Genomic DNA, 23,934 nt, shown 5'->3' with positions numbered 1-23,934 from the left:
GATAGGCATTATGGTCGGCATGGACGCGGTGGGCCAAAGGGCCTGTTTCTTTGCTGTACGACTGAGACTCAAAGTTGTATGTATCTATGTTCACATATCACTCAAAACACACACTACACAAAGAATAGAGGGAGACAAATGTAAGTGCTTCTTATGGGCTTTATTGAGGTCCTCATTTGGAATCCTGACCTATTGCGATGGCTCTCCAACCATCGCACTGTTTATTTTCAGTAAGTTATTCATTCGTTGCGACACTGAACAGACACGAAATACCGGGCACTCCTGCCGGATGACCCCACCCAGTCAGGTTGGGAGTTCTGCCCTTGGTAAGGGAACCACGTTTCTTTTTTAATAAAGAAAGAAAAAAATTCCTTGAAAGAAAAGCAAAATAAGGCCTTTCGCTAAATTCGGGGCCAGCAACAACTGAGAGAGCTTGGATCCCCAATTCTACTGCTGTTACAGTGGCTGAGGGGTATCAATATGTGAGCACTTATAGAACCCCCCACTTCCCCCAGCACCAAATAACCTCCCACCCCCCCCCCTCACTAACTCCCTGAAATATCATAAGCAACACAGGACAGACCATGACCTACAAAGGACCCAGTCTCCCTGCTGAGAGGCCGAAACATCAGCAGGTGGCCATCAGTGGGTAGTGGGCACCACAGAGAGCGTCTCGAGCCAAGTTCCCCTTCTCCCCTCCCCCACCCCCCAGCAGCGGGCAAGAGGCGGCCGGGAGCAGCCGCTGAGGTGGGAGCGGGAGGAACGGGAAACCCCTCGTCCGACGCGCGTGCGGGATGGTGGTTGGTGGAGCTCCCCTCCCGTGACACCAAAGGGCGGCAGCTTCACAGGGCCATGAGCAAGGTGACGGGGCAGTGGTCGGAGCCCGCGGCCTTGGAGCGGATTTTGCTGTCGCACAGGTTGGGCAGCAGGGCCTGGGACAGCACAAAGTAGTCCAAGCGCCAGCCGACGTTCTTGGCACGGCAGTTGGCCATGTAGGTCCAGAAGGTGTAGGCGTGGCAGGTGTTGGGGTAGAGGTGACGGTAACTGTCGACGAAGCCCTCGCTCAGCAGCTCGCTGAAGCCCTGCCTCTCCTCCGGGGTGAAGCCCGCCGATTTCTTGTTGGTTTTGGGGTTTTTCAGGTCGATCTCCTGGTGAGCGACGTTGAGGTCTCCACACAGGATTACCGGCTTATTGCCGTCCAGCTTCTTCAAGTAGGCAAGGAAGTCGGCGTCCCAGGTTTTGCGGTAATCCAGGCGCACCAGGCCACGGCTAGAATTCGGCACGTACGCGGTGACCAGGAAGTACTTGTCAAGCTCGGCGGTGATGACCCGGCCTTCGTTGTCATGTTCTTCAACTCCTAGCAACCAGTGCAGGAAGACAGAAAGACATTGGGTCCTTTAGGATTATATACCACACTCGTTAACACAGTAAACACAGCTCAATGTGTGTTCACAGTGAGTTAAACTGGACAGCAGTCTGACACCCAGTCACTTCAGGTGATATTAGGGACAGGTAACCAGAAGCTCGTTCAAAGAAGGAGGTTTTAGGACAAGGAGGAGAGAGAAAGAGAGAGGCAGGGAGGGGAATTCCAGAGCTCAGGGCCCCAGGCAGCTGAAGGCACGGCCTCCAATGGTGGAGCGATGGGAATCGGGATGGACAAGAGGCCGGAATTGGAGGAGCGCAGAGATCACGGAGGGTGGTAGGGACTGGAGGAGATTGCAGAGATAGGGAGGGTTGTCAGGGCTGGAGGAGGTTACAGAGATAGGGAGGGTTGTAGGGACTGGAGGAGGTTACAGAGATAGGGAGGATTGTAGGGGCTGGAGGAGGTTACAGTGATAGGGAGGGTTGTAGGGACTGGAGGAGGTTACGGAGATAGGGAGGGTTGTAGGGACTGGAGGAGGTTATGGAGATAGGGAGGGTTGTAGGGACTGGAGGAGGTTATGGAGATAGGGAGGGTTGTAGGGACTGGAGGAGGTTACGGTGATAGGGAGGGGTGTAGGGACTGGAGGAGGTTACGGTGATAAGGTGGGGTGTAGGGTCTGGAGGAGGTTATGGAGATAGGGAGGGTTGTAGGGACTGGAGGAGGTTACGGTGATAGGGAGGGGTGTAGAGGCTGGACGTGGTTACAGAGATAGGGAGGGTTGTAGGGACTGGAGGAGGTTACAGAGATAGGGAGGATTGTAGGGGCTGGAGGAGGTTACAGTGATAGGGAGGGTTGTAGGGACTGGAGGAGGTTACGGTGATAGGGAGGGGTGTAGGGTCTGGAGGAGGTTATGGAGATAGGGAGGGTTGTAGGGACTGGAGGAGGTTACGGTGATAGGGAGGGGTGTAGGGTCTGGAGGAGGTTTCAGTGATAGGGAGGTGTGTAGGGTCTGGAGGAGGTTACGGTGATAGGGAGGGTTGTAGGGGCTGGAGGAGGTTACAGAGATAGGGAGGGTTGTAGGGGCTGGAGGAAGTTATGGAGATAGGGAGGGTTGTAGGGACTGGAGGAGGTTACGGTGATAAGGTGGGGTGTAGGGTCTGGAGGAGGTTATGGAGATAGGGAGGGTTGCAGGGACTGGAGGAGGTTACGGTGATAGGGAGGGGTGTAGGGTCTGGAGGAGGTTATGGAGATAGGGAGGGTTGTAGGGACTGGAGGAGGTTACGGTGACAGGGAGGGGTGTAGGGTCTGGAGGAGGTTATGGAGATAGGGAGGGTTGTAGGGGCTGGAGGAGGTTACAGGGATAGGGAGGGTTGTAGAGGCTGGACGTGGTTACAGAGAGAGGGAGGGGTGTAGGGGCTGGTGGAGGTTACAGAGATAGGGAGGGTTGTAGGGGCTGGAGGAGGTTACAGAGATACGGAGGGGTGTAGGGGCTGGTGGAGGATACAGAGATAGGGAGGGGTGTAGGGGCTGGAGGAGGTTACAGAGATAGGGAGGGGTGTCGGAGCTGGAGGAGGTTACAGGGATAGGGAGGGTTGTAGGGGCTGGAGAAGGTTACAGAGATAGGGAGGGGTGTAAGGTCTGGAGGAGATTACAGAGATAGGGAGGGGTGTAGGGACTGGAGGTGGTTACGGTGATAGGGAGGGGTGTAGGGTCTGGAGGAGGTTACGGTGATAGGGAGGGTTGTAGGGTCTGGAGGAGGTTATGGAGATAGGGAGGGGTGCAGGGTCTGGAGGAGGTTATGGAGATAGGGAGGGTTGTAGGGACTGGAGGAGGTTACGGTGATAGGGAGGGTTGTAGGGACTGGAGGAGGTTACGGAGATAGATAGGGCTGTCGAGTCTGGAGGAGGTTACAAAGATAGGGAGGGGTGTAGGGACTGGAGGAGGTTACGGTGATAAGGAGGGGTGTAGGGTCTGGAGGAGGGTTCGGTGATAGGGAGGGGTGTAGGATCTGGAGGAGGTTACAGAGATAGGGAGGGGTGTAGGGTCTGGAAGAGGTTACGGTGATAGGGAGGGGTGTGGGGTCTGGAGGAGGTTACGGTGATAAGGAGGGGTGTAGGGCCTGGAGGAGGTTACGGTGATAGGGAGGGGTGTAGGGTCTGGAGGAGGTTACGGTGATAGGGAGGGGTGTAGGGTCTGGAGGAGGTTACAGAGATAGGGAGGGGTGTAGGGTCTGGAGGAGGTTACGGTGATAGGGAGGGGTGTAGGGTCTGGAGGAGGTTACGGTGATAGGGAGGAGGTTATGGTGAAAGGGAGGGGTGTAGGGTCTGGAGGAGGTTTCGGTGATAAGGAGGGGTGTAGGGTCTGGAGGAGGTTTCGGTGATAGGGAGGGGTGTAGGGTCTGGAGGAGGTTACGGTGATAAGGAGGGGTGTAGGGTCTGGAAGAGGTTTCGGTGATAGGGAGGGGTGTAGGGTCTGGAGGAGGTTACAGAGATAGCGAAGGGTGTAGGGTCTGGAGGAGGGACTGGAGATAGGGAGGGTTGTCGGGTCTGGAGGAGGTTACGGTGATAAGGAGGGGTGTAGGGTCTGGAGGAGGTTACGGTGATAAGGAGGGGTGTAGGGTCTGGAGGAGGTTTCGGTGATAGGGAGGGGTGTAGGGTCTGGAGGAGGTTACGGTGATAAGGAGGGGTGTTGGGTCTGGAGGAGGTTTCGGTGATAGGGAGGGTTGTAGGGGCTGGAGGAGGTTACAGGGATAGGGAGGGTTGTAGAGGCTGGACGTGGTTACAGAGAGAGGGAGGGGTGTAGGGGCTGGTGGAGGTTACAGAGATACGGAGGGGTGTAGGGGCTGGTGGAGGATACAGAGATAGGGAGGGGTGTAGGGGCTGGAGGAGGTTACAGAGATAGGGAGGGGTGTAGGGGCTGGAGAAGGTTACAGAGATAGGGAGGGGTGTAAGGTCTGGAGGAGATTACAGAGATAGGGAGGGGTGTAGGGACTGGAGGTGGTTACGGTGATAGGGAGGGGTGTAGGGTCTGGAGGAGGTTACAGAGATAGCGAAGGGTGTAGGGACTGGAGGTGGTTACGGTGATAGGGAGGGGTGTAGGGTCTGGAGGAGGTTACAGGGATAGGGAGGGGTGTAGGGACTGGAGGTGGTTACGGTGATAGGGAGGGGTGTAGGGTCTGGAGGAGGTTACAGAGATAGCGAAGGGTGTAGGGTCTGGAGGAGGGACTGGAGATAGGGAGGGGTGTCGGGTCTGGAGGAGGTTACGGAGATAGGGAGGGGTGTAGGGTCTGGAGGAGGTTACAGAGATAAGGAGGGGTGTAGGGTCTGGAGGAGGTTTCGGTGATTGGGAGGGGTGTAGGGTCTGGAGGAGGTTTCGGTGATTGGGAGGGGTGTAGGGTCTGGAGGAGGTTACAGAGATAGGGAGGGGTGTAGGGTCTGGAGGAGGTTACAGAGATAGGGAGGGGTGTAGGGTCTGGAGGAGGTTACGGTGATAGGGAGGGGTGTAGGGTCTGGAGGAGGTTACAGAGATAGGGAGGGGTGTAGGGTCTGGAGGAGGTTACAGAGATAGGGAGGGGTGTAGGGTCTGGAGGAGGTTACAGAGATAGGGAGGGGTGTAGGGTCTGGAGGAGGTTACGGTTATAAGGAAAGGTGTAGGGTCTGGAGGAGGTTTCGGTGATAGGGAGGGGTGTAGGGTCTGGAGGAGGTTTCGGTGATAGGGAGGGGTCTAGGGTCTGGAGGAGGTTTCGGTGATAGGGAGGGGTGTAGGGTCTGGAGGAGGTTTCGGTGATAGGGAGGGGTGTAGGGTCTGGAGGAGGTTACAGAGATAGGGAGGGGTGTAGGGTCTGGAGGAGGTTACAGAGATAGGGAGGGGTGTAGGGTCTGGAGGAGGTTTTGGTGATAGGGAGGGGTGTAGGGTCTGGAGGAGGTTTCGGTGATAGGGAGGGGTGTGGGGTCTGGAGGAGGTTTTGGTGATAGGGAGGGGTGTAGGGTCTGGAGGAGGTTACAGAGATAGGGAGGGGTGTAGGGTCTGGAGGAGGTTTCGGTGATAGGGAGGGGTGTAGGGTCTGGAGGAGGTTTCGGTGATAGGGAGGGGTGTAGGGTCTGGAGGAGGTTTCGGTGATAGGGAGGGGTGTAGGGTCTGGAGGAGGTTTCGGTGATAGGGAGGGGTGTAGGGACTGGAGGAGGTTACAGGGATAGGGAGGGGTGTAGGGTCTGGAGGAGGTTTCGGTGATAGGGAGGGGTGTAGGGTCTGGAGGAGGTTTCGGTGATAGGGAGGGGTGTAGGGTCTGGAGGAGGTTACAGAGATAGGGAGGGGTGTAGGGTCTGGAGGAGGTTACAGAGATAGGGAGGGGTGTAGGGTCTGGAGGAGGTTACGGTGATAGGGAGGGGTGTGGGGTCTGGAGGAGGTTTTGGTGATAGGGAGGGGTGTAGGGTCTGGAGGAGGTTTCGGTGATAGGGAGGGGTGTGGGGTCTGGAGGAGGTTTTGGTGATAGGGAGGGGTGTAGGGTCTGGAGGAGGTTTCGGTGATAGGGAGGGGTGTAGGGTCTGGAGGAGGTTTCGGTGATAGGGAGGGGTGTAGGGTCTGGAGGAGGTTTCGGTGATAGGGAGGGGTGTAGGGTCTGGAGGAGGTTTCGGTGATAGGGAGGGGTGTAGGGACTGGAGGAGGTTACAGGGATAGGGAGGGGTGTAGGGTCTCGAGGAGGTTACAGAGATAGGGAGGGGTGTAGGGTCTGGAGGAGGTTACGGTGATAGGGAGGGTTGTAGGGACTGGAGGAGGTTTCGGTGATAGGGAGGGGTGTAGGGTCTGGAGGAGGTTTCGGTGATAGGGAGGGGTGTAGGGTCTGGAGGAGGTTTCGGTGATAGGGAGGGGTGTAGGGTCTGGAGGAGGTTTCGGTGATAGGGAGGGGTGTAGGGTCTGGAGGAGGTTTCGGTGATAGGGAGGGGTGTAGGGACTGGAGGAGGTTACAGGGATAGGGAGGGGTGTAGGGTCTGGAGGAGGTTACAGAGATAGGGAGGGGTGTAGGGTCTGGAGGAGGTTACGGTGATAGGGAGGGTTGTAGGGACTGGAGGAGGTTATGGAGATAGGGAGGGTTGTAGGGACTGGAGGAGGTTACGGTGATAGGGAGGGGTGTAGGGACTGGAGGAGGTTACGGTGATAAGGTGGGGTGTAGGGTCTGGAGGAGGTTATGGAGATAGGGAGGGTTGTAGGGACTGGAGGAGGTTACGGTGATAGGGAGGGGTGTAGAGGCTGGACGTGGTTACAGAGATAGGGAGGGTTAGAACATAGAAAAATACAGCACAGAACATGTAGGGACTGGAGGAGGTTACAGAGATAGGGAGGGTTGTAGGGACTGGAGGAGGTTACGGTGATAGGGAGGGGTGTAGGGTCTGGAGGAGGTTATGGAGATAGGGAGGGTTGTAGGGACTGGAGGAGGTTACGGTGATAGGGAGGGGTGTAGGGTCTGGAGGAGGTTTCAGTGATAGGGAGGTGTGTAGGGTCTGGAGGAGGTTACGGTGATAGGGAGGGTTGTAGGGGCTGGAGGAGGTTACAGAGATAGGGAGGGTTGTAGGGGCTGGAGGAAGTTATGGAGATAGGGAGGGTTGTAGGGACTGGAGGAGGTTACGGTGATAAGGTGGGGTGTAGGGTCTGGAGGAGGTTATGGAGATAGGGAGGGTTGCAGGGACTGGAGGAGGTTACGGTGATAGGGAGGGGTGTAGGGTCTGGAGGAGGTTATGGAGATAGGGAGGGTTGTAGGGAATGGAGGAGGTTACGGTGACAGGGAGGGGTGTAGGGTCTGGAGGAGGTTATGGAGATAGGGAGGGTTGTAGGGGCTGGAGGAGGTTACAGGGATAGGGAGGGTTGTAGAGGCTGGACGTGGTTACAGAGAGAGGGAGGGGTGTAGGGGCTGGTGGAGGTTACAGAGATAGGGAGGGTTGTAGGGGCTGGAGGAGGTTACAGAGATACGGAGGGGTGTAGGGGCTGGTGGAGGATACAGAGATAGGGAGGGGTGTAGGGGCTGGAGGAGGTTACAGAGATAGGGAGGGGTGTCGGGGCTGGAGGAGGTTACAGGGATAGGGAGGGTTGTAGGGGCTGGAGAAGGTTACAGAGATAGGGAGGGGTGTAAGGTCTGGAGGAGATTACAGAGATAGGGAGGGGTGTAGGGACTGGAGGTGGTTACGGTGATAGGGAGGGGTGTAGGGTCTGGAGGAGGTTACGGTGATAGGGAGGGTTGTAGGGTCTGGAGGAGGTTATGGAGATAGGGAGGGGTGCAGGGTCTGGAGGAGGTTATGGAGATAGGGAGGGTTGTAGGGACTGGAGGAGGTTACGGTGATAGGGAGGGTTGTAGGGACTGGAGGAGGTTACGGAGATAGATAGGGCTGTCGAGTCTGGAGGAGGTTACAAAGATAGGGAGGGGTGTAGGGACTGGAGGAGGTTACGGTGATAAGGAGGGGTGTAGGGTCTGGAGGAGGGTTCGGTGATAGGGAGGGGTGTAGGATCTGGAGGAGGTTACAGAGATAGGGAGGGGTGTAGGGTCTGGAAGAGATTACGGTGATAGGGAGGGGTGTGGGGTCTGGAGGAGGTTACGGTGATAAGGAGGGGTGTAGGGTCTGGAGGAGGTTACGGTGATAGGGAGGGGTGTAGGGTCTGGAGGAGGTTACAGAGATAGGGAGGGGTGTAGGGTCTGGAGGAGGTTACGGTGATAGGGAGGGGTGTAGGGTCTGGAGGAGGTTACGGTGATAGGGAGGAGGTTATGGTGAAAGGGAGGGGTGTAGGGTCTGGAGGAGGTTTCGGTGATAGGGAGGGGTGTAGGGTCTGGAGGAGGTTTCGGTGATAGGGAGGGGTGTAGGGTGTGGAAGAGGTTTCGGTGATAGGGAGGGGTGTAGGGTCTGGAGGAGGTTACAGAGATAGCGAAGGGTGTAGGGTCTGGAGGAGGGACTGGAGATAGGGAGGGTTGTCGGGTCTGGAGGAGGTTACGGTGATAAGGAGGGGTGTAGGGTCTGGAGGAGGTTACGGTGATAGGGAGGGGTGTGGGGTCTGGAGGAGGTTTTGGTGATAGGGAGGGGTGTAGGGTCTGGAGGAGGTTTCGGTGATGGGGAGGGGTGTAGGGTCTGGAGGAGGTTTCGGTGATAGGGAGGGGTGTAGGGACTGGAGGAGGTTACAGAGATAGGGAGGGGTGTAGGGTCTGGAGGAGGTTTCGGTGATAGGGAGGGGTGTAGGGACTGGAGGAGGTTTCGGTGATAGGGAGGGGTGTAGGGACTGGAGGAGGTTACAGAGATAGGGAGGGGTGTAGGGTCTGGAGGAGGTTTCGGTGATAGGGAGGGGTGTGGGGTCTGGAGGAGGTTTCGGTGATAGGGAGGGGTGTGGGGTCTGGAGGAGGTTTCGGTGATAGGGAGGGGTGTAGGGACTGGAGGAGGTTTCGGTGATAGGGAGGGGTGTAGGGACTGGAGGAGGTTACAGAGATAGGGAGGGGTGTGGGGTCTGGAGGAGGTTTCGGTGATAGGGAGGGGTGTGGGGTCTGGAGGAGGTTTCGGTGATAGGGAGGGGTGTGGGGTCTGGAGGAGGTTTTGGTGATAGGGAGGGGTGTAGGGTCTGGAGGAGGTTACGGAGATAGGGAGGGGTGTAGGGTCTGGAGGAGGTTTCGGTGATAGGGAGGGGTGTAGGGACTGGAGGAGGTTACAGAGATAGGGAGGGGTGTAGGGTCTGGAGGAGGTTTCGGTGATAGGGAGGGGTGTGGGGTCTGGAGGAGGTTTCGGTGATAGGGAGGGGTGTGGGGTCTGGAGGAGGTTTTGGTGATCGGGAGGGGTGTAGGGTCTGGAGGAGGTTTCGGTGATAGGGAGGGGTGTAGGGTCTGGAGGAGGTTTCGGTGATAGGGAGGGGTGTGGGGTCTGGAGGAGGTTTCGGTGATAGGGAGGGGTGTAGGGTCTGGAGGAGGTTTCGGTGATAGGGAGGGGTGTAGGGTCTGGAGGAGGTTACGGAGATAGGGAGGGGTGTAGGGTCTGGAGGAGGTTACGGAGATAGGGAGGGGTGTAGGGTCTGGAGGAGGTTTCGGTGATAGGGAGGGGTGTAGGGACTGGAGGAGGTTACAGAGATAGGGAGGGGTGTAGGGTCTGGAGGAGGTTACGGAGATAGGGAGGGGTGTAGGGTCTGGAGGAGGTTTCGGTGATAGGGAGGGGTGTAGGGTCTGGAGGAGGTTACGGAGATAGGGAGGGGTGTAGGGTCTGGAGGAGGTTACGGAGATAGGGAGGGGTGTAGGGTCTGGAGGAGGTTTCGGTGATAGGGAGGGGTGTAGGGTCTGGAGGAGGTTTCGGTGATAAGGAGGGGTGTAGGGTCTGGAGGAGGTTACGGAGATAGGGAGGGGTGTAGGGTCTGGAGGAGGTTACGGAGATAGGGAGGGGTGTAGGGACTGGAGGAGGTTTCGGTGATAGGGAGGGGTGTAGGGACTGGAGGAGGTTTCGGTGATAGGGAGGGGTGTAGGGTCTGGAGGAGGTTTCGGTGATAGGGAGGGGTGTAGGGACTGGAGGAGGTTTCGGTGATAGGGAGGGGTGTAGGGTCTGGAGGAGGTTTCGGTGATAGGGAGGGGTGTAGGGTCTGGAGGAGGTTTCGGTGATAGGGAGGGGTGTAGGGTCTGGAGGAGGTTTCGGTGATAGGGAGGGGTGTAGGGTCTGGATGAGGTGACAGAGATAGGGAGGGGTGTGGGGTCTGGAGGAGGTTACGGTGATAGGGAGGGGTGTAGGGTCTGGAGGAGGTTTCGGGGATAGGGAGGGGTGTAGGGTCTGGAGGAGGTTTCGGTGATAGGGAGGGGTGTAGGGTCTGGAGGAGGTTTCGGGGATAGGGAGGGGTGTAGGGTCTGGAGGAGGTTTCGGTGATAGGGAGGGGTGTAGGATCTGGAGGAGGTTACAGAGATAGGGAGGGGTGTAGGGTCTGGAGGAGGTTTCGGGGATAGGGAGGGGTGTAGGGACTGGAGGAGGTTTCGGTGATAGGGAGGGGTGTAGGGTCTGGAGGAGGTTTCGGTGATAGGGAGGGGTGTAGGATCTGGAGGAGGTTACAGAGAAAAGGAGGGGTGTAGGGTCTGGAGGAGGTTTCGGTGATAGGGAGGGGTGTAGGGTCTGGAGGAGGTTTCGGTGATAGGGAGGGGTGTAGGGTCTTGAGGAGGTTTCGGTGATAGGGAGGGGTGTGGGATCTGGAGGAGGTTTCGGTGATAGGGAGGGGTGTAGGATCTGGAGGAGGTTACAGAGAAAAGGAGGGGTGTAGGGTCTGGAGGAGGTTTCGGTGATAGGGAGGGGTGTAGGGTCTGGAGGAGGTTTCGGTGATAGGGAGGGGTGTAGGGTCTTGAGGAGGTTTCGGTGATAGGGAGGGGTGTAGGGTCTGGAGGAGGCTTCGGTGATAGGGAGGGGTGTGGGGTCTGGAGGAGGTTTCGGTGATGGGGAGGGCTGTGGGGTCTGGAGGAGGTTTCGGTGATGGGGAGGGGTGTGGGGTCTGGAGGAGGTTTCGGTGATAGGGAGGGATGTGGGGTCTGGAGGAGGTTTCGGTGATAGGGAGGGGTGTAGGGTCTGGAGGTTTCGGTGATGGGGAGGGGTGTGGGGTCTGGAGGAGGTTTCGGTGATAGGGAGGGGTGTGGGGTCTGGAGGAGGTTTCGGTGATAGGGAGTGGTGTGGGGTCTGGAGGAGGTTTCGGTGATAGGGAGGGGTGTGGGGTCTGGAGGAGGTTTCGGTGATAGGGAGGGGTGTAGGGTCTGGAGGTTTCGGTGATGGGGAGGGGTGTGGGGTCTGGAGGAGGTTTCGGTGATAGGGAGGGGTGTGGGGTCTGGAGGAGGTTTCGGTGATAGGGAGGGGTGTAGGGTCTGGAGGAGGTTTCGGTGATAGGGAGGGGTGTGGGGACTGGAGGAGGTTTCGGTGATAGGGAGGGGTGTGGGGTCTGGAGGAGGTTTCGGTGATAGGGAGTGGTGTAGGGTCTGGAGGAGGTTTCGGTGATAGGGAGGGGTGTGGGGTCTGGAGGAGGTTTCGGTGATCGGGAGGGGTGTGGGGTCTGGAGGAGGTTTCGGTGATAGGGAGGGGTGTGGGGTCTGGAGGAGGTTTCGGTGATAGGGAGGGGTGTGGGGTCTGGAGGAGGTTTCGGTGATAGGGAGGGGTGTAGTGTCTGGAGGAGGTTACGGTGATAGGGAGGGGTGTAGGGTCTGGAGGAGGTTTCGGTGATAGGGAGGGGTGTCGGGACTGGAGGAGGTTTCGGTGATGAGGGGTGTAGGGTCTGGAGGTTTCGGTGATAGGGAGGGGTGTGGGGTCTGGAGGAGGTTTCGGTGATGGGGAGGGGTGTAGGGTCTGGAGGAGGTTTCGGTGATAGGGAGGGGTGTAGGGTCTGGAGGAGGTTTCGGTGATAGGGAGGGGTGTAGGGTCTGGAGGAGGTTTCGGTGATAGGGAGGGGTGTGGGGTCTGGAGGAGGTTTCGGTGATAGGGAGGGGTGTGGGGTCTGGAGGAGGTTTCGGTGATGGGGAGGGGTGTGGGGTCTGGAGGAGGTTTCGGTGATAGGGAGGGGTGTGGGGTCTGGAGGAGGTTTCGGTGATAGGGAGGGTTGTGGGGTCTGGAGGAGGTTTCGGTGATAGGGAGGGGTGTGGGGTCTGGAGGAGGTTTCGGTGATAGGGAGGGGTGTGGGATCTGGAGGAGGTTTCGGTGATAGGGAGGGGTGTTGGGCCTGGAGGAGGTTTCGGTGATAGGGAGGGGTGTGGGGTCTGGAGGAGGTTTCGGTGATAGGGAGGGGTGTGGGGTCTGGAGGAGGTTTCGGTGATAGGGAGGGGTGTATGGTCTGGAGGTTTCGGTGATGGGGAGGGGTGTAGTGTCTGAAAGGAAGCACCATTTAGTCGGGAAGGAGATTTAATGGACACTTGCTCGTGCTGGAACACTCACCAATTCCGAAGGTGACGTTTAGCGGTTTGATCTTGCACAGCATTCCCACTCCACTATAACCCTCCTTGGCCTGGGCCGAGGCCCAGTATTGGTGTGGATATTCAGGCATGTCCCTTATCTCCGCTGGCAGCTGCTTCTCCGTACACTTGGTCTCCTGGAGACACAGGATGTCAGGGCTCTCCGTCATCACCCACTGCAACGGGACAAATGGAGATTCGGTAAATGTTTTAGCAGGAGGGTAAGTCGACATTACAATGTGAGATTATCCACGTTGTCAGGATATTATTTCAATGGAGAGAGACTGCAGAATGCTGCGGTTCAGAGGGATTATAGGAAATAGGAGCATGAGTAGACCACTCGGCCCATCAAGCCTGCTTCACCATTCAAACCCATCATGGCTAATAATCTACCTCAGTCTCACTTTCCCACGCTATCCCCATATCCCTTAGTGTCATTTGTATCCAGAAATCTATCGATTTCTCCCTTAAACATATTCAATGACTGACCTTCCACAGCCCTCTGGGGTAGAGAATTCCACAGATTCACCACCCTCTGAGTGAAGAAATTCCTCCTCATCTCAGTTGTAAATGGCCAACCCTTTATTCTGAGACTGTGTCCCCTGGTTCTAGACTCACCAGCCAGGGGAAACATCTTATCCACATCCACCCTGTGAGAAGTTTGTAAGTTTCAATGAGATCACCTCTCATTCTTCTAAACCAGAGAATACAGGCCCAGTTTCCCCAATCTCTCCTCATCAGACAATCCTGCCACCCCAGGGATTAGTCTGGTGAACCTCCGTTGCACTCCCTCTATAGCAAGTATATCCTTCCTTAGATAAAGGAGACCAGAACTGTATACAATACTCCAGGTGCGGACTCACCAAGGTGCTCTACAATTGCAGCAAGACATTTTTACCCCTGTACTGAAAATCCTCTTGCGATGAAGGCCAACATACCATTTCCCAGCCTAATTGCTTGTTACACCTGCATGTTAATTTTCAGTGATTTATGAACAAGGACACCCAGGTCTCTTTGGATATCAACACTTCCCAACCTCTCACCATTTCAGAAATATTCAGTCTTTCTGTCTTTTCTACCAAAACAGATAATTTCACACTTATTCACATTATATTCCGTCTGCCATGTTCTTGCCTGTTCATTTAGCCTGTTCAAGTCTCCTTGAAGCCTCCTTGCATCCCCCTCACAACACACATTCCCACCTAGCTTTGTGTGATCAGCAAATTTGGAAATATTACATTTGGTCCCCACATCCAAATCATTGATAAATATTGTAAACCAAGTACCGATCCCTGCGGTACCTCATTAGTCACAGCCTGCCATCCTGAGAATGACCCGTTTATTCCTACTCTCTGTTAACCAATTCTCAATCCATACCTGTATATTACCCCCAATCCCATGTGCTCTAATTTTGTTCACTAACCTCCTGTGTGGGACCTTATCAAAAGCCTTCTGAAAATCCAAATACACCACATCCACTGGTTCTCCTTTATCTGTGTGACAAGTAACATCCTTAAAAAAACTCCAACAGGTTTGTCAAACATGATTTCCCTTTCACAAATCCTCGTTGACTCTGCCCAATCATATCATTATTTTCTAGTTATCATTTCCTTTGTAACAAATTCTAACATTTCCCCACTACTGACGTCAAACTAACAGCTCTGTAGTTCCCTGTTTTCTCTATCACTCCCTTCTTAAATAGTGGGGTTACATTTGGAGTTCATATGCCACCGAACAGCAGTTACACTGCTGGACAAAGTATTAATCAGAAAATGAGAGGAACTTTGTAACGAAGGCAATGAATAATCGGGGGAACTTTATAGACTGGGCAAATCAAATTGGCCAAAGTAAATTGGAGGGCATGTTCAGGGAATGGATTCGAGATGGTTTCCTCAAACAATATGTCATGGAACCAACCAGGGAAGAGGTTATTTTAGATTCCAAAGAAGGGTCACTGACCCGAAACGTTAACTCTGCTTCTCTTTCCACAGATGCTGCCAGACCTGCTGAGTGGTTCCAGCACTTTTTGCTTTTATTTCAGATTTCCAGCATCTGCAGTATTTTGCTTTTAATTTAGGTTATTTTAGATCTTGTTTTGAGTAATGAGTCGGGTGAATTAGTAATCCTCTAGGGAAGAGTGACCATAACATGATGGCATTTCCCGTTGAGTTTGAAAGTGACGTACATAAGTTCGAAACTAGAGTACTGAAGTTAAATAAACCCAGGTAAATAGGCATGATGTGTGAATTCGATTAAAAGGTATGACAATCGATGAGTAACAGCGGACATTTAAGGAAATGTTTCATTATTTTCGTTGAGAAATAAAAAAATTCACAGGAAAATGAATCTATCTGTGGCTAACTAAAGAAGTTAAGGATAGTGTTAGACTGAAATAAAAGGCTTATAATATTGCTAAGAAGGTTAGAAAACCTGAGGATTGGGAGAGTTTTCGACACCAGCAAAGGAAGACTGAAAAACTAATAAAGAGGGAAAAAACTGAATATGAAAATAAAATTAGCCAGCAATATAAAAATGAGTTGTAGGAGATTCAATAAGTATTTAAAAAGGAAAAGAGTAGTGAAAGTAAACTTAGAGACTGAGGTCAGAGAAATTATAATGGGGTATAAGGAGACGGTAGAGATATTAAACAAATATTTAGACTGTCTTGTCGGTAGAAGATACAAAAAAAAAGAGTTGGGAACCAAGGGTCTAATGAGAATGGGAAATTTAAAGTAATTAACACCAGCAAAGAAAAAATACTGGAGCAATAAAGGGGACTGAAACATATCTAAGTTTGCTGATGATACAAAGCACGGTGGAAAGGTAAGCTGCGGGGAGGATGTAGAGAGGTTGCAAAGAGATATAGACAGGTTAAGTGAGTGGGCAACAAGATGGCAAATGGAGTATAATGTCGGGAAGTGTGAAGTTGTTCACTTTGGTCGTTAAAAATAGAAAAGTAAATTATTTTTGAAAAGGTGTGAAACTGGTAAGTGTTGATGTTCAGAGAGACTTGGGGGGAACTCGTACAAGGAACGCACAGAGTTAACATGCAGGCGCAGCAGGCTATTGGGAAGGCAAATGGTATGTTGGCCTTTATTGCAAGGGGATTGGTTAGTCCCTGGGATGAGGGGGTTGTCCTCTGACGAGAGGCTGAGTAAATTGGGCCGATATTCTCTGGAGTTTAGAAGAATGAGATGTGATCTAATTGAGACATACAAGATTGTGAAAGGGTTTGATAGGGTAGAAGCTGAGAGATTGTTCCCACTGGTCAGTGAATCTAGAACACGGGGACACAGTCTCAGGATAATGGGTCAATCATTCAGGACTGAGATGAGGAGAAATTACTGCACTCAAAGGGTTGTGAATCTTTGGAATTCTCTATCCCAGAGGGTTGTGGAAACTCAGTCGATGAGTATAATCAAGACTGAGGTTGATAGATTTTTGGGCACTGAGGGAATTGAGGGACATGGGGATAGCGCGGGATGGTGGAGTTGATAGTAGAAGTTCAGCAGTGATGTTACTGAATGGCAGTACAGGCTAGAGGGGCCGAATCGCCTCCTCCCGATACTGTTTATGATCTTAACTCCCCCGCCCAGGGCCCACCTGGGATGTTTAACCGAGGGAGGAGGGATGATTGGGAAAGTGGGGAATGTGATGATGGGAATACGGGCCTCCAGTCCCCCACCTCCAGGCTCCGCTTCTTCACCCAGGCACGGATACCATCGACGTTCCATGAGGTGATTTTCAGCTTGCTTGGCTTCCCGCCTGCTGTCACCAGCTTATCCGGCGTGTCCTCAAAGTTGGCAGTGCCATCACCGTCCTTCGCTGTCCCATCGCCAGTGCTCTCCCCGCCACCACGTTTAGTCTTCTTCGTCAGGGCTTCTGAGGGACAAACCAAAACAATGAATTCGTCAGACGGAACAGACACATAGATTTAGGGTAAGGGGCAGGAGGTTTAGAGGGGAGTTGAGGAAAAATGTTTTCACCCAGAGGGTGGTTGGAATCTGCAACACATTACCTGAAGGGGTGGTAGAGGCAGGAACCCTCACAACATTTAAGAAGTATTTAGATGAGCACTTGAAACGCCATAGCATACAAGGCCAAGGGCCAAGTGCTGGAAAATGGGATTAGAATAGTTAGGTGCTTGAAGGCCGGCACAGACACAATGGGCCAAAGGGCCTGTTTCTGTGTGTAAAACTCGATGATTCTGTGACACCAACAAGCCAAATAGACGAGGATTGTGCTGGCAAATTAGCAGAGGGCAAAGAGAGCCAATTGTGGGAAATTAACGGGGGAGAGGGTCAGTGTTTAACGGGGAGAGGGTCAGTGTTTAACGGGGGAGAGGGTCAGTGTTTAACGGGGGAGAGGGTCAGTGTTTAACGGGGGAGAGGGTCAGTGTTTAACGGGGGAGAGGGTCAGTGTTTAACGGGGACAGGGTCGGTGTTTAACGGGGGAGAGGGTCAGTGTTTAACGGGGGAGAGGGTCAGTGTTTAACGGGGACAGGGTCGGTGTTTAACGGGGGAGAGGGTCAGTGTTTAACGGGGGAGAGGGTCAGTGTTTAACGGGGGAGAGGGTCAGTGTTTAACGGGGGAGAGGGTCAGTGTTTAACGGGGGAGAGGGTCAGTGTTTAACGGGGACAGGGTCGGTGTTTAACGGGGGAGAAGGTCAGTGTTTAACGGGGGAGAGGGTCAGTGTTTAACGGGGGACAGGGTCAGTGTTTAACGGGGGAGAGGGTCAGTGTTTAACGGGGGAGAAGGTCAGTGTTTAACGGGGAGAGGGTCAGTGTTTAACGGGGGACAGGGTCAGTGTTTAACGGGGAGAGGGTCAGTGTTTAACGGGGGAGAGGGTCAGTGTTTAACGGGGGAGAGGGTCAGTGTTTAATGGGGAGAGGGTCAGTGTTTAACGGGGGAGAGGGTCAGTGTTTAATGGGGAGAGGGTCAGTGTTTAACGGGGGAGAGGGTCAGTGTTTAATGGGGAGAGGGTCAGTGTTTAACGGGGGAGAGGGTCAGTGTTTAACGGGGGAGAGGGTCAGTGTTTAACGGGGGAGAGGGTCAGTGTTTAACAGGGAGAGGGTCAGAGTGTTTTTTTCTACACTCTCCCGGGGATTTCTACCGGCCTTTTACCCTCTCCCAGGGGATTTTCACCCTCTCCCAGGTATTTATACCCACTCCCGGGAGTATTACCGGGTTTTTACCTTCTCCCGGTGGGTTTACCAGTCTTTTACCCTCTCTCAGGCGTTTCTACTGGGTTTTTAACCCTCTCCCGGGGGTTTTTACCCTCTCCCGGGGGTTTCTACTGGATCTGTCCCCTCTCCCAGGAGTTTCCACTGGGTTTTTACCCACTCCCGGGGGTTTATTCCCTGTCCCGGGGTTTTATACTGGGTTTTTAACCCTCTCACGGGGGTTTCTACTGGGTTTTTACTCTCTCCCGGGGGTTTCCACTAGGTTTTTACCTACTCCCGGGGGTTTATTCCCTGTCCCGGGTTTTATACTGGGTTTTTACCCTCTCCCGGGGGTTTATACTGGGTTTTTACCCTCTCCCGGGGGTTTATACTGGGTTTTTACCCTCTCCCAGGGGTTTATACTGGGTTTTGTACCCTCTCCCAGGGGTTTATACTCTGTCCCGGGGGTTTATACTGGGTTTTTAACCTCTCCTGGGGGTTTTTACCTTCTCCTGGGTTTTTTTTACCCTTTCCCGGGTTATTTTTTACTCTCTCCCGAGGGTTTTCTACCCTCTTCCGGGGTTTTTTCACCCTCTCCTGGCGGTTTTCACCCTCTCCCGGGGGTTTTTACCCTCTCCCAGGGGGTTTCTACCCTCTCCCGGGGGGGGGGTGTTTTACCCTCACCCTGGGGTTTTTTACCCTCACCCTGGGGTTTCTACCCTCTCACGGTGTTTTTTTTTTACCCTCTCCTGGGGTTTTATACCCTCTCCCGGGGGTTTTTTACCCTCTCCCGCGGTTTTGTTACCCCCTCCCGGGGTTTTCAACCTCTCCCGGGGGTTTTTACGGGGTTTTTCACCCTCTCCCGGGGGTTATTACGGGGTTTTTACCTTCTCCCGGGGGTTTTCACCCTCTCCCGGGGGTTTTTACGGGGTTTTCACCCTCTCCCGGGGTTTTTTACGGTCGCCCCGGGTTTTTTACCCTCTCCCGGGGGTTTTTACCCTCTCCCGGGGGTTTTACGGGGTTTTCACCCTCTCCCGGGGTTTTTTACGGGGTTTTCACCCTCTCCCGGGGGTTTTTACGGGGTTTTCACCCTCTCCCGGGGGTTTGTACGGTAGTTTTACCCTCTCCTGGGGGTTTTCACCCTCTCCTGGAAGTTTTCACCCCCTCCCGCGGGTTTTTCACCCTCTCCCGCTGGTTTTTACGGTATTTTTACCCTCTCCCAGGTGTTTTCACCCTCTCCTGTGGGTTTTTACCCTCTCCCGGGGGTTTTTACGGTATTTTTACCCTCTCCCGGGTGTTGTCACCCTCTCCTGCGGGTTTTTCACCCTCTCCTGGGGTTTTCACCCTCTCCCGTGAGTTCTTACCCTCTCCCGGCGGTTTTGCACCCTCTCCCGCGGGTTTTTCACCCTCTCCCAGGGGGTTTTACGGTATATTTACCCTCTCCAGGGTGTTTTCACCCTCTCCTGCGGGTTTTTACCCTCTCCCGGGGGTTTTTACGGTATTTTCACCCTCTCCCGGGGTTTTTTATGGGTTTTTCACCCTCTCCCGGGGTTTTCACGGGTTTTTACCCTCTCCCGGGTATTTTCACCCTCTCCCGAGGTTTTTTACCCTCTCCCGGGAGTTTTTACGTGTTTTCACCCTCTCCCGGGTGTTTTTACGGGTTTTTACCCTTTCCCGGGTGTTTTTTACCCTCTCCCGGGTGTTTTCACCCTCTCCCAGGTGTTTTTACGGGTTTTCACCCTCTCCCGGGTGTTTTTTACCCTCTCCCGGGTGTTTTCACCCTCTCCCGGGTGTTTTTACCCTCTCCCGGGTGTTTTTACGGGTTTTCACCCTCTCCCGGGTGTTTTTTACCCTCTCTCGGGTGTTTTCACCCTCTCCCGGGTGTTTTTACGGGTTTTCACCCTCTCCCGGGTGTTTTTACGGGTTTTCACCCTCTCCCGGGTGTTTTGTTACCCTCTACCGGGTGTTTTCACCCTCTCCCGGGGGTTTTTACGGGTTTTCACCCTCTCCTGGGTGTTTTCCACCCTCTCCCGGGTGTTTTCCACCCTCTCCCGGGTGTTTTTTACCCTCTCCCGGGAGTTTTCACGGGTTTTTACCCTCTCCCGGGTGTTTTTCACCCTCTCCCGGGTGTTTTTCACCCTCTCCCGGGTGTTTTTTACCCTCTCCCGGGTGTTTGCACCCTCTCCCGGGAGTTTTCACGGGTTTTTACCCTCCCGGGTGTTTTTCACCCTCTCCCGGGTGTTTTCACGGGTTTGTACCCTCTCCCGGGTGTTTTCACCCTCTCCCGGGTGTTTTTACGGGTTTTCACCCTCTCCCGGGAGTTTTTTACCCTCTCCCCGGGTGTTTTTACCCTCTCCCGGGAGTTTTTTACCCTCTCCCGGGTGTTTTTTACCCTCTCCCGGGTGTTTTTACGGGTTTTTACCCTCTCCCGGGTGTTTTTACGGGTTTTTACCCTCTCCCGGGTGTTTTTTACCCTCTCCCGGGTATTTTCACCCTCTCCCGGGAGTTTTTTACCCTCTCCCGGGTGTTTTTTACCCTCTCCCGGGTGTTTTTACGGGTTTTCACCCTCTCCCGGGAGTTTTTTACCCTCTCCCGGGTGTTTTTTTACCCTCTCCCGGGTGTTTTTACGGGTTTTCACCCTCTCCCGGGTGTTTTTTACCCTCTCCCGGGTGTTTTTTACCCTCTCCCGGGTGTTTTTACGGGTTTTCACCCTCTCCCGGGTGTTTTTACGGGTTTTCACCCTCTCCCGGGTGTTTTTACCCTCTCCCGGGTGTTTTTACGGGTTTTCACCCTCTCCCGGGAGTTTTTTACCCTCTCCCGGGTGTTTTTTACCCTCTCCCGGGTGTTTTTACGGGTTTTCACACTCTCCGGGTGTTTTTACGGGTTTTCACCCTCTCCCGGGTGTTTTTTACCCTCTCCCGGGTGTTTTTACGGGTTTTTACCCTCTCCCGGGTGTTTTTTACCCTCTCCCGGGTGTTTTTACGGGTTTTCACCCTCTCCCGGGTGTTTTTTACCCTCTCCCGGGTGTTTTTACGGGTTTTCACCCTCTCCCGGGTGTTTTTTACCCTCTCCCGGGTGTTTTTACGGGTTTTCACCCTCTCCCGGGTGTTTTTACCCTCTCCCGGGTGTTTTTACGGGTTTTCACCCTCTCCCGGGTGTTTTTTTACCCTCTCCCGGGTGTTTTTTACCCTCTCCCGGGTGTTATTACGGGTTTTCACCCTCTCCCGGGTGTCTTTTACCCTCTCCCGGGTGTTTTTACGGGTTTTCACCCTCTCCCGGGTGTTTTTTACCCTCTCCCGGGTGTTTTTACGGGTTTTCACCCTCTCCCGGGTGTTTTTTACCCTCTCCCGGGTGTTTTTACGGGTTTTCACCCTCTCCCGGGTGTTTTTTACCCTCTCCCGGGTGTTTTTACCCTCTCCCGGGGTTTTCCACTCTCTCCCGGGTGTTTTTTACCCTCTCCCGGGTGTTTTTACGGGTTTTCACCCTCTCCCGGGTGTTTTTTACCCTCTCCCGGGTGTATTACCGGCCTCCGGTCTCTCCTCTGCCTCCGCCGCCGCCGCCGCCTCCCTTTTCCGCACCCGTTTCGGCATCTTTCTCCCCACGATCAGCAGCAGCGGCCTGGACACGGAGCTCCGAGCTGGAGCCGCTAGACGGGGAGGCGGGGCTCCGAGCTGGTACCAGTGAATCGGTGAGGCGGAGCTCCGAGCTGGCGCATGGAGCGGAGCCGCGACGGGGTTTCCCTGCATCCAACGGCAGGGGCGGCGGCACGGGGTTTCCCAGGGCAGGGGCTGGGCAGAGGGCGCACGCACGGCCGCCGGCTTTAGTGCGCATGCTCCGCGTCGGCCCAGGCAGACACCCACCGGAACCCAAACCTGCGGGAACCGAAAACAGAGGGAAGAATATACCCGGCGGAACAGGAAAGCATGGGGGGGGTGGGGACTGTAAATCCGGCGGAACTGGAAACCGGTGGGACGATAAACCGGGGAACAGGAAATAGGGGGAACCGGAATAACATCGAAACAAAAAATCCGGGGCCACCGAAAACCTGGGGCGGGGACAGTAAAACAAGGGACCAGAATTCCTGGCGGACAGGAAACGCGGGGGGCTGGGACCGGAAACCGGAGCGTCGAAAATCCGAAATACAAGCAGAGAGAGAGTGCTGGAAATACTCAGCAGGTCAGGCAGCATCTGTGGAGAGAACGCGAAGCAGAGTTAACATGTCAGCTTTATTATCGGAAATCCGGGTTGACCGGAAAAGCTGGGTGGGGTGGGAACGGCATTTCCGACTAGACCGGAAACGGGGTGGAGGACGCAAAATGGGTGTGGACCGTAAAATGGGCGGGGACCGGAAGCGGTGTGGACAGGAAATGGGCGGGGACCGGAAGCGGTGGGGGAGGGGCTCCTGGGCTGAGGCTCCATCACCGTCTCCAGGCAACTGGGGAGAGGGTGAGACATTAACATCCATGAGAGAAACTCTCAGGCTGGGAGAGTTGGTGCTTGTGCTCACCGGGTAGATTCAGGGAGATTTCCCCCCTGAGGAGACCCCCCTCCCCCCCTCCCGACGAGGAGACCCCCCCCTGCCCCGAGGAGACCCCCCTCACCACGAGGAGACCCCCCCCCCACCTGCCTCGAGGAGACCGCCCTCCACCCGCCCCGCAGCGAGAGAGAGAGAGACAGCGAGACAGAGGGGGAGGGAGAGGCGGTGAGAGGGAGGGGGAGAGATGCAGAGAGAGAGACGAGGCGAGACTGAGGGAGCGACAGTGCGAGAGGGAGCGGGGGAGATGCAACGGAGGGGTGTGGGGATTATAAATGCTAATTAATCAGCCTATTTATCTCCATCCCTTCAGGGCATTGCCATGACGATCGTTATCGGATTTGAGGGGAGTGCGAATAAAATTGGCGTTGGCATTATCAAGGATGGCGTGGTACTGTCTAACCCAAGACGGACATACGTGACACCCCCCGGACAAGGTCAGCTGGATAGTAAAGTGGAGCCAGGAGTGATTTACAGACTGGAATCTAATTGAGGGGTTCGGGGGGTTAATATATAGAATAACAGATACCCGGGAGTGAGTTACAGACTGGAATCTAATCGAGGGGTTCGGGGGGTTTATATATAGAATAACAGATACCCGGGAGTGAGTTACAGACTGGAATCTAATCGAGGGGTTCGGGGGGTTTATATATAGAATAACAGATACCCGGGAGTGAGTTACAGACTGGAATCTAATCGAGAGGTTCGGGGGGTTTATATATAGAATAACAGATACCCGGGAGTGAGTTACAGACTGGAATCTAATCGAGAGGTTCGGGGGGTTTATATATAGAATAACAGATACCCGGGAGTGAGTTACAGACTGGAATCTAATCGAGGGGTTCGGGTGGTTTATATATAGAATAACAGATACCCGGGAGTGAGTTACAGACTGGAATCTAATCGAGGGGTTCGGGTGGTTTATATATAGAATAACAGATACCCGGGAGTGAGTTACAGACTGGAATCTAATCGAGGGGTTTGGGTGGTTTATATATAGAATAACAGATACCCGGGAGTGAGTTACAGACTGGAATCTAATCGAGGGGTTTGGGTGGTTTATATATAGAATAACAGATACCTGGGAGTGAGTTACAGACTGGAATCTAATCGAGGGGTTTGGGTGGTTTATATATAGAATAACAGATACCCGGGAGTGAGTTACAGACTGGAATCTAATCGAGGGGATCGGGGGGTTTATATATAGAATAACAGATACCCGGGAGTGAGTTACAGACTGGAATCTAATCGAGGGGATCGGGGGGTTTATATATAGAATAACAGATACCCGGGAGTGAGTTACAGACTGGAATCTAATCGAGGGGTTTGGGTGGTTTATATATAGAATAACAGATACCCGGGAGTGAGTTACAGACTGGAATCTAATCGAGGGGATCGGGGGGTTTATATATAGAATAACAGATACCCGGGAGTGAGTTACAGACTGGAATCTAATCGAGGGGATCGGGGGGTTTATATATAGAATAACAGATACCCGGGAGTGAGTTACAGACTGGAATCTAATCGAGGGGTTTGGGTGGTTTATATATAGAATAACAGATACCCGGGAGTGAGTTACAGACTGGAATCTAATCGAGGGGTTCGGGTGGTTTATATATAGAATAACAGATACCCGGGAGTGAGTTACAGACTGGAATCTAATCGAGGGGTTTGGGTGGTTTATATATAGAATAACAGATACCCGGGAGTGAGTTACAGACTGGAATCTAATCGAGGGGTTCGGGTGGTTTATATATAGAATAACAGATACCCGGGAGTGAGTTACAGAGTGGAATCTAATCGAGGGGTTTGGGTGGTTTATATATAGAATAACAGATACCTGGGAGTGAGTTACAGACTGGAATCTAATCGAGGGGTTTGGGTGGTTTATATATAGAATAACAGATACCCGGGAGTGAGTTACAGACTGGAATCTAATCGAGGGGATCGGGGGGTTTATA

General features: G+C 53.8%; 2 protein-coding genes across 5 annotated transcripts in view; one reads left to right on the top strand and one right to left on the bottom strand.

Annotated features, from left to right (window-relative positions):
- Positions 1–141: 141 nt before the first annotated feature.
- apex1 (APEX nuclease (multifunctional DNA repair enzyme) 1) lies at positions 142–21,321 on the bottom strand. Its single transcript, XM_068027220.1, has 4 exons — positions 20,963–21,321; positions 15,964–16,160; positions 12,262–12,454; positions 142–1,357 (listed from the first exon to the last, which is right to left on the bottom strand). Exons 1-4 carry the CDS (start codon positions 21,183–21,185, stop codon positions 843–845), a joined length of 1,128 nt encoding a protein of 375 aa, XP_067883321.1. The 5' UTR covers positions 21,186–21,321; the 3' UTR covers positions 142–842.
- osgep (O-sialoglycoprotein endopeptidase) overlaps positions 21,287–23,934 on the top strand; it is a 45,494-nt gene continuing 42,846 nt past the window's right edge. For 2 of the 4 annotated variants that reach the window (XM_068027225.1, XM_068027223.1), the window contains exons 1-2: positions 21,287–21,615; positions 22,287–22,410. In XM_068027225.1, the coding sequence (XP_067883326.1) occupies positions 22,296–22,410 (115 nt within the window). In that variant the 5' untranslated portion in view covers positions 21,287–21,615; positions 22,287–22,295. Of the gene's footprint in view, positions 21,616–21,813; positions 21,886–22,286; positions 22,411–23,934 lie in introns of those variants that run through there. The other 2 variants (XM_068027221.1, XM_068027222.1) reach the window with 2 other exon arrangements.

This window comes from Heterodontus francisci, unplaced genomic scaffold, assembly GCF_036365525.1.
Source record: "Heterodontus francisci isolate sHetFra1 unplaced genomic scaffold, sHetFra1.hap1 HAP1_SCAFFOLD_1204, whole genome shotgun sequence".
Taxonomy (NCBI): domain Eukaryota; kingdom Metazoa; phylum Chordata; class Chondrichthyes; order Heterodontiformes; family Heterodontidae; genus Heterodontus; species Heterodontus francisci.
The sequence above is the reverse complement of the archived record's forward strand: the minus strand, read 5'-3'. Positions and strand labels throughout refer to the sequence as shown.

Coding starts and splice junctions, on each gene's coding strand:
- apex1 (XM_068027220.1), bottom strand. CDS start 21,185: ATGCAGGGAAACCCCGTCGCGGCTCCGCTCCATGCGCCAGCTCGGAGC. Junction 16,161..20,962: donor AGAGGAGAGACCGGAGGCCG/GTAATACACCCG, acceptor TTTGTCCCTCAG/AAGCCCTGACGAAGAAGACT. Junction 1,358..12,261: donor AAACGTCACCTTCGGAATTG/GTGAGTGTTCCA, acceptor ACTGGTTGCTAG/GAGTTGAAGAACATGACAAC.